Source organism: Coregonus lavaretus (genome assembly GCF_964263955.1).
Source record: "Coregonus lavaretus genome assembly, chromosome: 29".
In the NCBI taxonomy this organism is placed as follows: Eukaryota; Metazoa; Chordata; class Actinopteri; order Salmoniformes; family Salmonidae; genus Coregonus; species Coregonus lavaretus.
The window spans coordinates 11,878,282-11,894,345 of record NC_140016.1 but is presented as its reverse complement, the minus strand read 5'-3'; the positions used below and the strand labels follow the sequence as shown (position 1 = coordinate 11,894,345).

The 16,064-nt window shown below is 40.8% G+C and overlaps 2 protein-coding genes across 3 annotated transcripts; both read right to left on the bottom strand.

Annotated features, from left to right (window-relative positions):
* Positions 1 to 182: 182 nt before the first annotated feature.
* On the bottom strand, positions 183 to 3,662 carry slbp (stem-loop histone mRNA binding protein). Of its 2 annotated transcripts, none has more exons than XM_084146893.1 (8): positions 3,531 to 3,662; positions 2,601 to 2,732; positions 2,045 to 2,149; positions 1,899 to 1,961; positions 1,547 to 1,681; positions 1,281 to 1,430; positions 878 to 989; positions 183 to 714 (listed from the first exon to the last, which is right to left on the bottom strand). In XM_084146893.1, the coding sequence occupies exons 1-8, from the start codon at positions 3,587 to 3,589 to the stop codon at positions 646 to 648; spliced, it is 825 nt and encodes a 274-aa protein (XP_084003019.1). In that variant the 5' UTR covers positions 3,590 to 3,662; the 3' UTR covers positions 183 to 645. The 2 variants fall into 2 exon arrangements, with proteins under 2 accessions (XP_084003019.1, XP_084003020.1); XM_084146894.1 differs by having other exon boundaries at positions 1,899 to 1,955.
* Positions 3,663 to 5,601: 1,939 nt separating this feature from the next.
* tmem129 (transmembrane protein 129, E3 ubiquitin protein ligase) lies at positions 5,602 to 8,544 on the bottom strand. Its single transcript, XM_084146872.1, has 4 exons — positions 8,227 to 8,544; positions 7,522 to 7,996; positions 7,140 to 7,299; positions 5,602 to 6,814 (listed from the first exon to the last, which is right to left on the bottom strand). Exons 1-4 carry the CDS (start codon positions 8,429 to 8,431, stop codon positions 6,566 to 6,568), a joined length of 1,089 nt encoding a protein of 362 aa, XP_084002998.1. The 5' UTR covers positions 8,432 to 8,544; the 3' UTR covers positions 5,602 to 6,565.
* Between the last annotated feature and the right edge of the window lie 7,520 nt (positions 8,545 to 16,064).

Below are 16,064 nucleotides of genomic sequence, written 5' to 3'. Positions count from 1 at the left end.
ACGGGGGGCCAGTATGAAAAAAAAAAATATATGCACTCACTAACTGTAAGTGGCTCTGGATAAGAGTGTCTGCTAAATGACAAAAATGTAAATGTAATATAAAAAAACATCATACATTTCTCAGCTACAGCCATGCAGAAAGCTGAGAAAGCATATCCAGAAAACTGATCATACACTAAAATAACATTGATGCATAACTTCCCATTTATTTTTTATTTATAAAAAAAAAAACTGCTTGTAAAAATCCCAACATCAACAGAATCCTTCAAAATACAGTACATTGTATTTCAAAACAGTTTACACAGGCAGCCCATTCTGATCTTTCTTCTACTAATTGGTCTTTTGACCAACCACATCAGATCTTTTTCAGATCTGATAGTGAAAAAAAGATCTGATTTGGGCTGCCTGTCTAAACGCAGTCAAATTTACACACTCCCAACACATTTGTTTTCTTAACATATAAGTCATTAACAATTATAAAATGCAAGCATCCACAGCACAACTTAAGAAAACGTTAACTATATACAATTCAGGTCACTGACTTGAATTCAATCTATCATGAGTTTATCTTGGAATTTTAAGCATTCAATCATTTTTTCCCCCTGCTAGGGTGATAGCCATGGATTGTCTATCAATGCACAACAGTTAGGCCATGTCAAGGTCAACTGATGCATCTATTTTCATCATCTTGCTGGGAGTTCCTTGGCTAGAGTCCTGGAACATCAAGAAAAATCAAGATTAGTTTTATACTGACAAAATGAGGCACAAAGTAACTCCAATTGTGTTTGGTAAGTGTCCAACTGTGCTTTATAAAAATGCTTTTGAACACAGACCAATAGTTGCCTTCAAACATGCCAAGACTGGTTAAAGAACGTACCGGTTGAGACGAAGAGGCCTTGCTGACTTTAAGAGGCTGTGCGCTCGAGTCTGAATCCAGTTCAGGGAAGTCCAGCTCAATATCCATGACATCGTCCAAGTCAACCTCCTCTCTAAATGATACATGAAACAAAGAACAACTGCATTACAAACTTGGTTTGAGTAAGCCATCTGGCACAAAGGGGTTCTCTCATGAAGGATATACCCTGAGACTAGCTAGATACATTTCTTCAACAGGATGGCTTTAACATATTTCCCAAATCCAATTTCAGGAGAACAACTTCTGCTTACAATTGAAGGACTATATCAAAAGGGAGTGTAAACGTGATATAGCATAAAAGATTGCATATTATATATATATATTTGTTGATTATTTTAAAAGCCAGGATATTTGAGGGGCTTACATAGCCTGCAGCTCACTGCCTTCCAGGGCTGGGGGATCCCACGCGTGAATCTTCACCTTCCACAGCTTAATCTGCTGGTCCCATGAGCGCCGGCTGTACTTCTTAAACTTGTTTGGAGTCTTAGGATGAACTCCTGGCTGCCTCAAGTGCCTGGCAAAACAATGGACAACAAATTGGTTAATATTAACTTTGATCTATTGGGGTGGTAGCTTGTAAGTAGCCTAACACACATTAAAAAATATGAAAACCAACACTATTTTACTCACTTGGGTACTTCCTTGATGTATCTGTCGTAGGCGAGTGTGTTCTTCCCGTAGGTGATCTGTTTCTGCCTCCTCATCAGGACTTCCTCATCCTCCTCCATGACCTCACCAGGGACAGGAGAGTCTCTGGACTCTGAGCTGAAGAGATAGGAAACAGATGAATTAATGAAATTCAATGAATAGATGTAGTATGAGTGCCAGTCAGTTTGTGCCATCATGCCAACTCCTTGTCACTTTGTCATGCACATTGTCTGTTTGGCTTAACAATGAGCAATGGAGTTGGCAAGAGCACAACCAGATCTGGGACCAGGCTCTCATGCAAAATACAGTATGAGACATCCATTTTCAAACATACCTTCCAGAAGAGTTCTTTCGTTCCCTTGGACCAAAATCTGCTGTAAGTATCCTCCTCCTGTAACTAAAAGAAACAATACCATAAGCAATTGAACGCTTTTACAAGCACATTTATACAAAAGGGGAAACTCTGCAGTGACAGCTGACCGTTGCATATCACGACGGACGCTTGAGCGCCTTTCGTCAGTTTCCACTTCACTCCCCCAGTCCGCGCATCTGGGAACTGGACCTTCACTTTCAGGAGTGGTAAAACTGAAAGAGAAATGAATATATGGTTATTATGAGTCTCCTCTCTTGGAAATGGCTGATGTGGTGTGAAAAATACACATTAAACCACACCACTTCTAAGCAATTTTGATGGCTTGTTTTTAAAAGCATTATTCAGGGTGACATACATGGGGTACATTTGCATTTAGCAACCATCTGCCAACCTAGCTATTGTTCTCAAAAGCTTCCCTCATTTACAGCTCAATCATGTTTCACAGGACAGCCCACTTCATTTATGGCTGTCAAGGTTCGCATCCCAAATGGCACCCATGGCCCTATAAAGTGCACTATAAAGAAACGATAGGGCTCTGGTCAAAAGTAGTGCACTATGTAGGGAATTGGGTGCCATTTGGGACGCAAGTAAGGACTCAACATTAAATCAACCTACAATATTGGTTTGATACCTCCCAACTCAGCAGTCTGAATCGTATCTTACCTAACAGGTCTGTGGTTAACGTTACTCTTCTTCAGATCACTGGTACCAGTCGAGTCCAAGTCCCCATTTGATCTCATACTGCCATCAGCGCCCCGTTTCCGGCAGTTGGACCACCTTGAAGGGCCCCTATTCCTAGAAACAGTGATATATGGATCAACAAGACTAAAAGATCATGCCATTATCAATAACATAATTTCAGAATAACTTCACATTAAAACAGACAGCTAAAAATGCATTATGTTCCCTTTGTTGTAGTTGATTCTTGTAAATCACTACAGACTCCGTGGAGACACTAGTAGGTACACTAGTTGCCTATTTATAAAGATCTTTCAAGCACAGTACAATAGGTGCTTCGGCGCCATACCATGGCATGAGCGCGAAATGTTATGCTAGTCAACTAAAGTAATATAGCAAGCTAAACTAGCAAGCTAACGTTCGTAGCTAGTTAGCTGTTGTATTCAAACCACAGTTACATTAGCCAACGTTAGCTAACTACATTTGGAGGGAAATCAGTCGTTATACAGTTGGCTAGCTAGTTAGATACACAAATGGTTTGCATTTTCTATTTAACGTTAGCTACTGTAACCATTTAAGTCAAGTTAGCAAGCTAACGTTAGCTTGTTAGCAATCCAGCAGTAAACTTAGCTAGCTAACACCTGTTCAAAATATAGGTTAGATGTCTAGCAAACACTACTGTGCGTAGCAAAACCAGTCTTAAACATGTATCACAGTCAGCAATGCAAGAAATGCTCATATATTTATAACACGGTAGCTAGCTTACATTAACTAGAAACAGTTAACCCGCTAGCTAACCAGCCCAGCACCAAATCCTGATTTCGCGGGAGGCTGGCGCGAGAAAGCGAACTAGCAAAATAGATTTTAAATAGATTTTTGTTGCTAAATTACACTTACAAACTCATGACAACTCACCTATTTTCATCACCGTTATATTCAGCATCCGTGAGTCTGGATTTTTGGCGAAAAGACATTTTCTTCTATACTTACAGCGAGGAACGTAGGGCTAGCAGCTACTTCCCTTAAGCAGAGATCTTTTGATTTTGATGTAAACGCGCCAAAGCTAAGGAACCGCGCTTCCCTGACGTCAGTCAACAATGGGAGAATTCATTTAGCATAGCCCGGTGCCCATGGTGGGTGGAGGTATTACTTTAGGACCAATGGAATGGTCTAAATGAGCAACCTCTGCTCCTCCGGGGCACCGTGCCATGTAAAAACGAACTTGCCTATTGTTGTCATATGACAGAAGGGGAGGGATTTGACGCGCTTGTTTACAAAACCACAGATAGGACAAGGAGCTTTAGAACAAAGCTAGGAGATAGAACAATGAGTGTTTTAATTATAAATAGAGCCATATATTTAGGGAGTTAGGTAAACTTTTTGAATATTGTTCTAATTCTGACATTCTGTTACATAGCATTGTTTAAATATTCCCCATGTAATGTTAATGGGGAGCTAACATGGCTGCCATATAATGTTGTAGTGTCATGTAAATGCTGCATAATGCTCATTCTAGACATTCAGTTTTATAGTATGTTTTAAATATTCCCCATGTAATGTTAATGTGGAGCTAAGGCCACGTTCACGTGCTAGTCGGAACTAGGGAACTCGGAAATGTCCGACTAGTTAACTAGATGTAGTTATACATGTAATGCATTCAACAAACCAGCAAGTCGGACATTTCGCGCCACAACATGGCTAGACTGTTGAAGTGTCGTGTAAATACATCATATTTGCCCACAATTGGCCCAGCGTCGTCCGGGTTTGGCCGGTGTAGGCCGTCATTGTAAATAATAATTTGTTCTTAACTGACTTGCCTAGTTAAATAAAGTTGTTGTTTTTTTAATGCAGAAACCGCATTGGCCCAACTCTCTATTGGTGCATTCAAGACAACTGGGAACACATCTTAACGTCAGAAAGTCAGAGGTCTACAAAGATGCCAGAATTTCCGACATGAAATTCCAAGTTAATTGGATGACTGTTCAAAACAGAGATAGATGCTTATACCGCGTTCATATGCTAGTCGGAACTAGGAAACGTGGAAATGTCCGACTTGCCAACTAATTGAACATGTATAACTACAACCAGTTAGCAAATCGGAAATTTCAGAGTTTCCTAGTTCCGACTACCACGTGAACGCGGCATCATCTTTGCGTCTGTGACAGCGCCATTGAGTAGTAAAATGTCTTCTTTAAGATTGGCTTGACCCTCCTGATGACCCGACTGGACATGACTCCAGCAGGGTGACCAGGAGGAATCAGCCAATGAAGTTGGACGTCTCGCCCTGTTGACTACATTAAAATGGTGGACGCCCTCAATGGCGCTGCCCATGCTAATACAGCATTTTGTCCACTAGAGGCCTCTATCATTCTCTATGGTTCAAAAGATTCTTCCCAGTCTGAGCTAGTTTCTTTTCGAGCTCCCAGTTGTTTGAACGCACTGAAATCGGAGATTTCCGAGTTCCCAATTGTTCTTAACGCGGCACTAACACATGCTCTGCTTATAAATATATTTGACGAAACCTTCTATTTACGCAGCGTTCAAAACAACTGTGAACTCGGAAATCTCCGACTTCCAACGTCAGTGCGTTCGGGACCACTAGACACTCAGAACAAAATTAGCTCCAACTGAGAAAATCGTTTTAAAATGGTCTTCCAAGTCGGAAACTCTGGCATCTTTCTAGAACTCCGACTTTCAGACTTGAAGATCACTGACGTCATGATTTTTTCTCGAGTTCCCAGTGAAAGAGCCATTACTATTCATTGCCATAGAGAGGCGCCCAAGACTGTAATGGTGGATCACTAGGCCTACTGATCAATGTAGTTCAGTAATTTCCTCATCCATTCCAAGTACATGTTTTGTGGCAATTCTCACACAAGAATTCATAAACTTTTTGTTCCCAGGTCAGGTTAGTTAATTTTCTGTTGACACATCTTCATCGAAACATGGTATTACCCAGTGGACATTCAGCAACAAACGAAACAAATAGAGGGTAGCTATATTTTAATAAAGGTAACATAATTGTGAAATTAGGTATATGGAAATTTGATATACCATGTACCACATATCAGATTTCCCCATTTCATCCTCAACTGACTACTTCATTAAATATATTTTCATAGCCCTAATTGACAAAGTTCCGTAATTGCATAACAGACCGATGAAAGGCTGATAACACAAAGGTAAACAAAATGTTTCCATAACAGCACCCTTGAAAAAGAGATCGTAAAACTGAGTAATTATATATGTTGTGCCAACAGAGACAGTAATACGGAGTAATGATATGTTGTGCCGTACTGTCCAGATCCTCCTACATTTTGCCCCATTTGAGTCTCATCAGAACTACCAACTAGAAGATGATGAAAACCAAACAATGTACCTCAAGGGGCAGACAGAAAAATGTAAGCATAGGTGACTCAGCGATATGAAGTAGGTGCACAAAGTAAACACCATAGGGGGTCGATTTCCGCAACTACGAGCGTTGACTCGCGTGGCTAAACTTCTCTGCTGTTTTGGTCCCGTACCTACCACGCTCTAACAGTGTGACGCTAACGAACACGTGCACATGCGCAGATACAGTGTGTGACTGAGAGCGAAGTCTTACATTTCGCTCATCGCAATATCTTTGGTGCTGCTTGTGGCAACGTCATTAAGCTGAAACTAAATTTAACCTCTACTTAGCAATCTACTCAGCTTCAAAGTACATATTGTAGCCATATTGTGCAGGGGAAAATATTTGATCAAATCAAAATCATGAAGAGCAAAGTTGGAACAAAACTACAATACACCAAGGTTTCCCATAGCAGAGTAATGGCACCAATGATGCAATAGAGACAAGGCACATTTAGAAAAGTAATCACAAGGGCAATCTGATGCACATAGCGCCAGGCCACCAGCAGATTCCTATGCATATCTTTAGAATTGACTGAGGAGAAGACAGTATTGAGTGATCAGGGGACAATGCAGACGTCCAGGATGCAGAACTTGGCCCTGCAAGTGGGGCAAGGCACTCTGCTGCCCAACCAGGTCTCAGGTTTCTGCTGGTCCTGGCGGCTGGCAAACCATTTGCCCATACAGGTGAGACACCACATGGGTCTACAGTAGCACTGCTGGCACTCCCCTTCGCCCTCCTCCTGGCATAGCCGTAGCAGTTTGGTGTTGGCGGGCACCTGCATGCAACCAATGCAGGACTCCAGCTCCTAAGAACAGAGAGGCAGAGAAGTATTGGCCATGATAGTTTCTACTACACTGAGCAGAACAAGTTTTTTCATAACCATTTATCAAGCATGTTGGGAGGATACTTAATTTAAAGGTAGACTCAGCAAAATGATGTTGCCACGAGCAACACCGGAGATTGAGATGATCGCTTCGCTCTCACACAGTCACACACAGTATCTGCGCATGTGCACAGGTTCACTTCACACTGTGCTGTTTACTTTCTGCATCTACGTCATATTGCTGAGTCTACCTTTAAAGTTGAATACACTAAATGGTTCACCCATAGACAATATAACATGGGTGCACCTGTCCGCTGGTCAGCTGGTAGACTTGGTTCATTTCCACCTGGGATTTGAATGTTTCCAAGAAGAGGTCACTCATAGTCTGGTGAATGACCACGTTGGCAGCGTTCCTGATTGGTGCATGCAGCTTCTCTCGCAGCTCTGCATATTCTGTTGAGTTGAGCCTAAAAAGGTGCATAATTCAGAATGGAGTATTTCACATACACAGTACAACAGCATTATGCCTCAGAAAAGCAATATTTGCGTTAAACAGGTGTGGTGATGGGAAAAAAATATGGTAGTTATTTTTAAGGTTTTAAAAAGGGGTTGGCATTTACGGTTTACTTCTCAAATGAGCTGACAAGACAACAACAAGCTTAGCCTATAGCTCGTGTTAGCTACTGTACCTTATGTCAAAGGGCTTGACGCTGGGGTTGATGCTAGCGACCCGGAGTGTCAGGATCTGAACAGGAGTGGCTGAGTCAGGGGAGAGCTGGTGTTGCCTTGAGTCTGTGACCGTCAAGTGAGTGTCTTGCTGCAGTGCAATATGTACATAATAGGTAGTGACCTTCATGATCCAGGTGTCAGTGATGAGAACCCTTGCCCCAGGAGCGCCCGTTGCAAACTTGTCAATGCGACGAAATTCTGTGTTGACAGAGGAGGCAACTGCCCCCCAGCCGGACTGGGGTAATGCATGAGCTTTAAGGTTCTTTGATATTGGATGATTTCCCCATTTGTGCCGAGACCAGTAGATGACAAGCACCCAGCTAAAGAGCTGAAGAGCCAGTGACAATGTGAAGAAAGCCCTCCAGCCATCACTTATTAAGTGAACATAGGCCAGATACTTTTCTGGAGCTGCTATGCACATTCCCATGTAGTACCCTGTTGGATACAGAACAGAAAGTTTGCTCAAAATGTCAATAGACTTGATTCTTGAATGATGTGGGTAGCTACTAGCTAGGCAGATTTATCACAGATATAGTAAAAAACAATTCAATCAGTTAGTATGAATTATCACTTGACAGGACAGTGATCAATGTGGATATTGTATGTCATTAGCTATTTTTTACTAGGCCTCTGGCAGCTAGTTAGCTGCTAACTAAGTGACTTACCAAGTGGCAAAGTTGAATGAACTAATAAAGTGACGCTCGTTCTCCTCACATGATATTGAATGAAACCTATATCTTCACTTCCGAGCCATCCTGAAAACAGATTTTGCACGGTGAAACCAGCTGATCGGAATTCATTTGGTGTAAATACAAAGCAAAACGCTAATACTATGTAGGCTAAAGAAAACGTTACTTCTGGCCGATCCATATTACCAATGTTTTAATATCTACTGAAGCTAACAGTGTAGCTAATTTTATTTACACATTAGCTAGCTAGAACTGAATAGGAAGAAACCAGACCAAAAAATGACAACTTCCTGTGCCACGACTTTCGCTATCCCCTGAATTTTCAAAATAAAGGTCATGTGCTGCAGTCCAAACAAGTTATTTCTACCCTTTCACTTGGGCGAATCCCTGTCGAAACCGGATGCAGTTTGATTGCCATCTTAAGTGAAGGTCCAATTCACTAACGTTGCCCCTCGGCCCTCGATTTAACTCGAGCGAGCGAGTGAAAAACTTTGACCACTTGTGGTTGATATGACCCACAATTCAATTCAAACTGTAGTTGATGTGTCACATGTAATCAACATGGCTACATTTTCGGCATGTCAGACAAAATTATGACGCTAGCTTGCTAAAAAATATATATGTACTGAACAAAAATATAAATGCAACATGTAAAGTGTTGGTTCCATGTTTCATGAGCTAAAATAAAAGATCCCAGAAATCACCAAAAAAAAGCACAAAAAGCTTATTTATCTCAAATGTTGTGCACAAATCTGTTTACATCCTTGTTAGTAAGCGTTTCTTCTTTGCCATAATAATCCATCCACCTGACAGGTGTGGCATATCAAGAAGCTGATTAAACAGCATGATCATTATTATATGTCTTCTTTGCCAAAATAATCCATCCACCTGACAGGTGTGGCATATCCAAATTTTTTAAAAATTATATACCATGGCAGAAATGTTTTACCCCAATGTGAAACACACAACCCATCTAACCCCTCTGTACTGTACAACAGCAGCATGGTATTAACCCCTTCGAAAAATGTAATCTTGAGCTGACAGCCTTGAAGCGATTCTCACCAATATTTGCTATTCCGGGATATAATAAAGGATAGAGAGGGCCATAAAGAATAGACTAGTAAACCCTTATATCCACAGAGAGCTTGGGAGCTGTAGAATACAGTGGACAGGTCATATTTGTGTAAGACTTAATGAATTGGCACAGGCTCAAATACATGATACAAATCTGTTGTTTTTTTTCTATAAAAATCTTGAGTATCAAATAAAAGATTACATTAATTATTATTCCTTCAAACAGAGGGTTCATGACATGAAGGATTATTTGTCTTATACCGTTAAAATGTATTATGAAGCTTTAAGTCATTGTAAAAAGAGATAGATAGATCGTTTGGTCCAACTTCTGTCCATATCAGACAAACACGCATATTTAATGAAATTGTATTTTACCTTTTAAAGGCAGACTCTGCGAAATGACGTTTGCCACAAGCAGCACCGCAGATACAGTGAAGAGCGAGATGCAAGACATCACTCTCACACAGTATATGTGCATGGGGTTCGCTTCACGCTGTTAGAGCGTGGTACTGTCGGTACGGGACCAAAACAGCTGAGAAGTTTAGCCTTGCGCTTCAACGCTCTTCGTTGCTGTGGAACTGTACCCACTATGCGGTTTACTTTTTGCACATAGCTGAGTCTACCTTTAAGAAGTCTGGTGGGCAAATGTAAATTCCTACAGAGACTAATTGCAATTTTTTGGTTTCTCCCAGACCAGACGAGTAAAACATCTTGCAGTTCTCTCTACCTCACACGGAACTCCATCTATAGCTGTGGACATCACATGAGCCTCTGAGACAATGAACATTTAGCAGAGATTCTTAAACTAGGTCATGTAGTACCGCTGACATCCACTGTATTGCAGTATAATGCACACCATGGAAGCACAGTGGCGAGCTGAAAGCAGCCATATGTCATACTTATATTTCAGACATTTTTTTCTTTAAAACAGCCTACTACCCGATTTCGGGGACTAGGATTTTTGTCAGCTCAAGAGGTAATTCATTCAATAATAACAAGTAACTTTTAGCTTACAAGGTCCCACCTTATACAGACATATGTTTTTAAGGAATACATTGAAAACATACAGTATGTTGCATAACACGAACTAACTAAAACAGGGAAAAGGAATACTGGTCTTGTTTGATTGAGACCAAAACGAGGACATTGCAGAAGAAAATCAGGAGTGTTTACGTGTACTAAGCTATAGCCACTGCAACCCAGTCAAAATAAGCACTCCATGAAAAAAATCTAACTATATTTCACGGTCTTCGAATTAGATTCTTGGAAACAAACTGGGCAGACATGTGACCACAAAGTGTTTAAGCCATGTTTTGTCAGGAGCTAAGCGTCCTAGCTTGACTATGACTAACATTTTAAGAAAAAGAGCAAGAAATGCACAATATTCTATTAGGCAGTATATTTTTGGGTGACAATGCGATGTAAGTTACTGGCAAGGACATATCATGCAAGGCTACAGTTTGTCATTTTCAGAAACAGCAGGCTAAATATATTGGAAGAATTCAACCACTTCTGACACTAAAACTGCCGCTTGCTTTTACGGTTTCATCCGCCACTGCAGCTACGGGTAATTGTTTTACTTCTACAATCACTAATCAATCATTATTCCATTACCAACTATGATTAAAGCCACTAAAAGCCATTAACCACTTTTGTTATTTGATTATCATTAGTGTCATTATTTCTTCACTGATCTCTCATGTTGATCACAATACAATAATTATTAAAGAAAGATCAGGGTTTGCTTGGGTAACTGACACAACAAGAATGGAATTTTCCTAGAAACCTTAACACTTTCAGTAATGAGGGCCCTATTAATGAAGGACACATGTTGATGATAACTTGCGTTCTCAGACGGCAGTTCATATCCACTTGAATTTGCTGCAAAGAAATTAAGCCCTGATGATAAAATTAGAAAAGTTTCATTGCTTCTGTGGAGCGAGGACCCTAGTCCCTCTGTACCTCAAATATTCAAAAAGTGTCCCTTGGGCCTGAAGCAGGAATAAGTCTTGGTGGCATGTCTCTCTCAAATATGGATTACTTCTAAATCTAAAATAGGCAATACCAGATGTGTTTATATGTAAAGCAGTGTAAAATCAAAACCATCTTCCCAGGCTGGTGTATAGAAAAAGCACTAGGTCCAAATGTGTCACAGCAGATGAAATTCAAAAACTTACCGAAAAATAAGTGCTAAATAAAAACGTGTGACTCTCCTCACTCCCCAGGTAAATGCTCTAACTACTAAAACAGTGGGGTGCTTCAGTATGCAATATGCAATGTAACTGTGTAATGAGTGGATGGCCTTAGATTTTAACAGCTTCACACCGCAATAAGTGCTCTTAATGTCCACAGGGTGTGGGGAGAGGCTCACGACAACCAAACCCACTCACTCAATATAGAGCTCAAGGAGAAGAAAATGCTGTCGACTGCAGAAACATGACAGGCTCACTTTATCCCTTCTCACCTTGTACTGAAATGGGCTTAAACTCAGCAAGATGGAAAAATGGACTGCGGCTAACTGAAACCGAGCTAACGCTAGTGGAACTCTGTGTTGGTCGAGCTGCAGATCGAGCTGCAGAGAATGACAACGACTTTGTTTTTACTTTAACCCATGAAAATGATGGAGTGATTGCAAGAGGCCCACTGCAAGCAGGCTCATTAAGTGAACTAAAATGTATTTTAAACTGTCACAGGCATATCAATGGTTTCCTTTTCACTTGATTGCAGCATAAAGCTATGAAGGTAAATCAAAAATAGGGGTGGATAAAAAGGTATATTTTCCTAAATGTGTGTCTTATCCTGGAGGTTAAATTGCTTAATACTGAAAGAAAGAGCTAGGTGGTCTGCTGAGACTAAAGATAAGAAAACTTTTAAAAAACATTGGAATTGAAACTGTATATGGATATAAATAAGGTTGAAAAAGCAACTCTATAAATATCTGGAGGCATCAAAAAACTCAAAAGGTAAAAATAAAACCCATATGTGATAGGGAAAACTAACTTAATCCACCCCAAATAAAACAAATAAAAAGCACATTGACAAAACAAAACCCCCAAACTCCCACTTATTCCTTCCTTCAAATCTTCCTTCTCAGGCTCTATGACCTGAGAAGACTTGTGAGAATACTCCATGCAACTCCTCCGTCCCAGGAACAGTTCCGCCACATCCACAATATCTATTTTCCTGGACTTCCTCTCCACTTTGGCAGTGCCATTAATCACCATAGCTATAAAGGCCACACAGTCCACCTGCTTAACCTTTAACATATATGGTTCCTGCTGTTGAATGGCAACCCCTGCAGCCTTCAGTGAAGGCCTATCCACCACCATGGACTCCAGGAGAATCATTCGAACCCTCAACCCTTTTAGCAGACGCTGCATATGAAATGCTCTGGACAGCCCCTGACTTTGGCCACCTCATTCTCTTTCACCCTTGTTGGGCATTCCAAAGACATTGCTTCATGGTTCCCACCACAATTGCAACGTCACATTTTCATCACTTTTAAAACACATGATATGATCTTTTCCACAACTTGAACAGCTCGGCTTCTCCCTTCTGCAAACACTTGAAACATGTCCAAAAGCTTTACAATGATCACACTGCATTGGTCTTCGAACAAATGTTCTGACTCAGTAGTTCATACAGTTGAAGTCGGAAGTTTACATACACCTTAGCCAAAGCCAAATACATATATACTCAGTTTTTCACAATTCCTGACATTTAATCCTAGTAAAAAGTCCCTGTCTTAGGTCAGTTAGGATCACCACTTTATTTTAAGAATGTGAAATGTCAGAATAATAGTAGAGATAATTATTTATTTCAGCTTTTATTTATTTCATCACATTCCCAGTGGGTCAGAAGTTTACATACACTCAACTAGTATTTGGTAGCATTGCCTTTAAATAGTTTAACTTGGGTCAAACGTTTCGGGTAGCCTTCCACAAGCTTCCCACAATAAGTTGGGTGAATTTTGGCCCATTCCTCCTGACAGAGCTGGTGTAACTGAGTAAGGTTTGTAGGCCTCCTTGCTCGCACACACTTATTTAGTTCTGCCCACACATTTTCTATAGGATTGAGGTCAGGGCTTTGTGATGGCCAATCCAATACCTTGACTTTGTTGTCCTTAAGCCATTTTGCAACAACTTTGGAAGTATTTAGTTTCATTAGACCAAAGCACATTTCTCCAAAAAGTACGATCTTTGTCCCCATGTGCAGTTGAAAACCGTAGTCTGGCTTTTTTTTTTTTGCTGAGTGGCCTTTCAGGTTATGTCGATCGATATAGGACTCGTTTTCCTGTGGATATAGATACTTTTGTACCTGTTTCCTCCAGCATCTTCACAACGTCCTTTGCTGTTGTTCTGGGATTGATTTGCACTTTTCGCACCAAAGTACATTCATCTCTAGAAGACAGAACGCGTCTCCTTCCTGAGCGGTATGACGGCTGCGTGGTCCCATGGTGTTTATACTTGCATACTATTGTTTGTACAGATGAACGTGGTACCTTCAGGCGTTTGGTAATTGCTCCCAAGGATGAACCAGACTTGTGGAGGTCTACAATTGTTTTTCTGAGGTCTTGGCTGATTTCTTTTGATTTTCCCATGATGTCAAGCAAAGAGGCACTGAGTTTGAAGGTAGGCCTTGAAATACATCCACAGGTACACCCCCAATTGACTCAAATGATGTCAATTCCCATATCAGAAACTTCTAAAGCCATGACATCATTTTCTGGAATTTTCCAAGCTGTTTAAAGGCACAGTCAACTTTCTGACCCACTGGAATTGTGATACAGTGAATTATAAGTGAAATAATCTGTCTGTAAACAATTGTTTGAAAAATTACTTGTGTCATGCACAATGTAGATGTCCTAACCGACTTGCCAAAACTATAGTTTGTGAACAAGACATTTTTGGAGTGGTTGAAAAACGAGTTTTAATGACTCCAACCTAAGTGTATGTAAACTTCCGACTTCAACTGTATATCCCAACTGCACTTGAGTAGGGAGAGACTCCATATAAAAAACAAAAGAACAGAGTCTTCACTTTTTCTTCATTCACCACACGATTCCTCCGACGAGCATCAATCACTCCAGGAATATTTTTCATCTCTGCAAGATATTACCCCCTTGAGGGGTGCCCTGTTCCGAAGAGACACACAGGACACGTCAAACCTCTCAAATCAGGTGATGGGCAACACACGCTCCTTCTGATCCTCAGCATAACAACACATCTCCTACTAGCCCGCCTCTCGTGATCCTCACAGCCTTCACTTTACCCAGCACTCTCTCCACCAGTTTGGATATATCAAATGGATTCTTCAAAATTGGTAATCCAATCAGCTGCTCCTCATTAACACTATTTAAAAAGAAAAATTTAATAGTTTATTCTCAAGTAAATTTCCCAACCACATGAGCCTTATCTGATTATTTTGTTGAGTCTAGTGAACCTATCCCTGCAGCAGCACCATTATAAATGAGCAAAACCCGACCAAGAACCAATCTGCATTCATAAATGTTATTGTGAATACATATTGTACCGACCCTCGTGGGGTAGGGTGGGCAGACCACGGGCCAGAGTAGGTCACTCCCATAGAATTCTATGGTCACTCCCACTAAGGCCACCTTTGAGTGGTTAATATCCCCGGGTTTAGTGTGGATATAACTAGCAGGGAGAGCCCCATTTGGCTCTCTCATGATTCTCTCTGGGGAGATACCTCCCGCTGGGCTGAGAGTTACGGTATGGCTAGCTAGTTCAGGCTAGGTTGGTTGTTTTGTGCAGTTCCCTGTTACCCCGTGCAGTGTAACATTAAAATGCCTGTTGTTGGCATTAACTGTGATTCCCTCTCCGTCCGTTTGTCATTTAAGCTAGTAATGTTATAAGATCAGGAACCACGTAAACGCCACAATATGTTCTTTCAGTATGTAAAATGAAGTTATGTATTTTTTAAAAACGGTTATCTCATGGTCAAAAAAGTGAGACCGAATAGGCTGTAGCCTAGTGTAAGTGTATTACGACCTCTGTCTGCCAAGTGGTCTTGACCTTTATAAGAATTTGTAAAGCACTTTCTCTTTTGCAGGGTTGCTGGTTCAAGGTCCACTCCTGTTCATCAATAGTCCAATAAAAGATAATGCAGTGTAATGCGACAAAGTAGCAGTTTATATAGTATTTGTTGGAAAGAGGAAATACAAATTAACAAAACAGATGTGCCTCCCAATAAGTATGACGAAAACTATATTTTAACTGTAAGATCCTTACAAAAAAAGCTATGAATTACCTCACCAGAGCACCAAAGCAACAGTGCCAGCTGGAAATATTTACTCTTGAGACCTGGTGGCGGGCTGGCGTCAGCCAGGGCAGAGTACATGCCAGAGGAATTTAATATCAGGAGGAAGCAGCAGCAGGTCGCTCAGCGGCTGGCACTCTGCCCAGGAACAACTGGAGGCCTTTGTGTTAAAAAGAAAAAAAAGAAGAACCAAAGCCTGTTTGGATCTCTTTACTCTGGAAAAATGTTCTGACATTAAAGCCTGTCTGTATATAAGGTCACTGCTTATATTTTGTATGTATTAAATAGTTATCTTGGAGTACATGAAAGGCTCTATTTGTACAAAATCTTTTTTGGACTATTTCATAATGCCTTCAAATATTACATATTCACATTTTAGGCAGAAAGGGCCTACATGTGCGTGCACGTGCACAGAGAGCGATTGTGTTTGAATTCTTCGGCAGTAGGTGGCAGCATTGTAC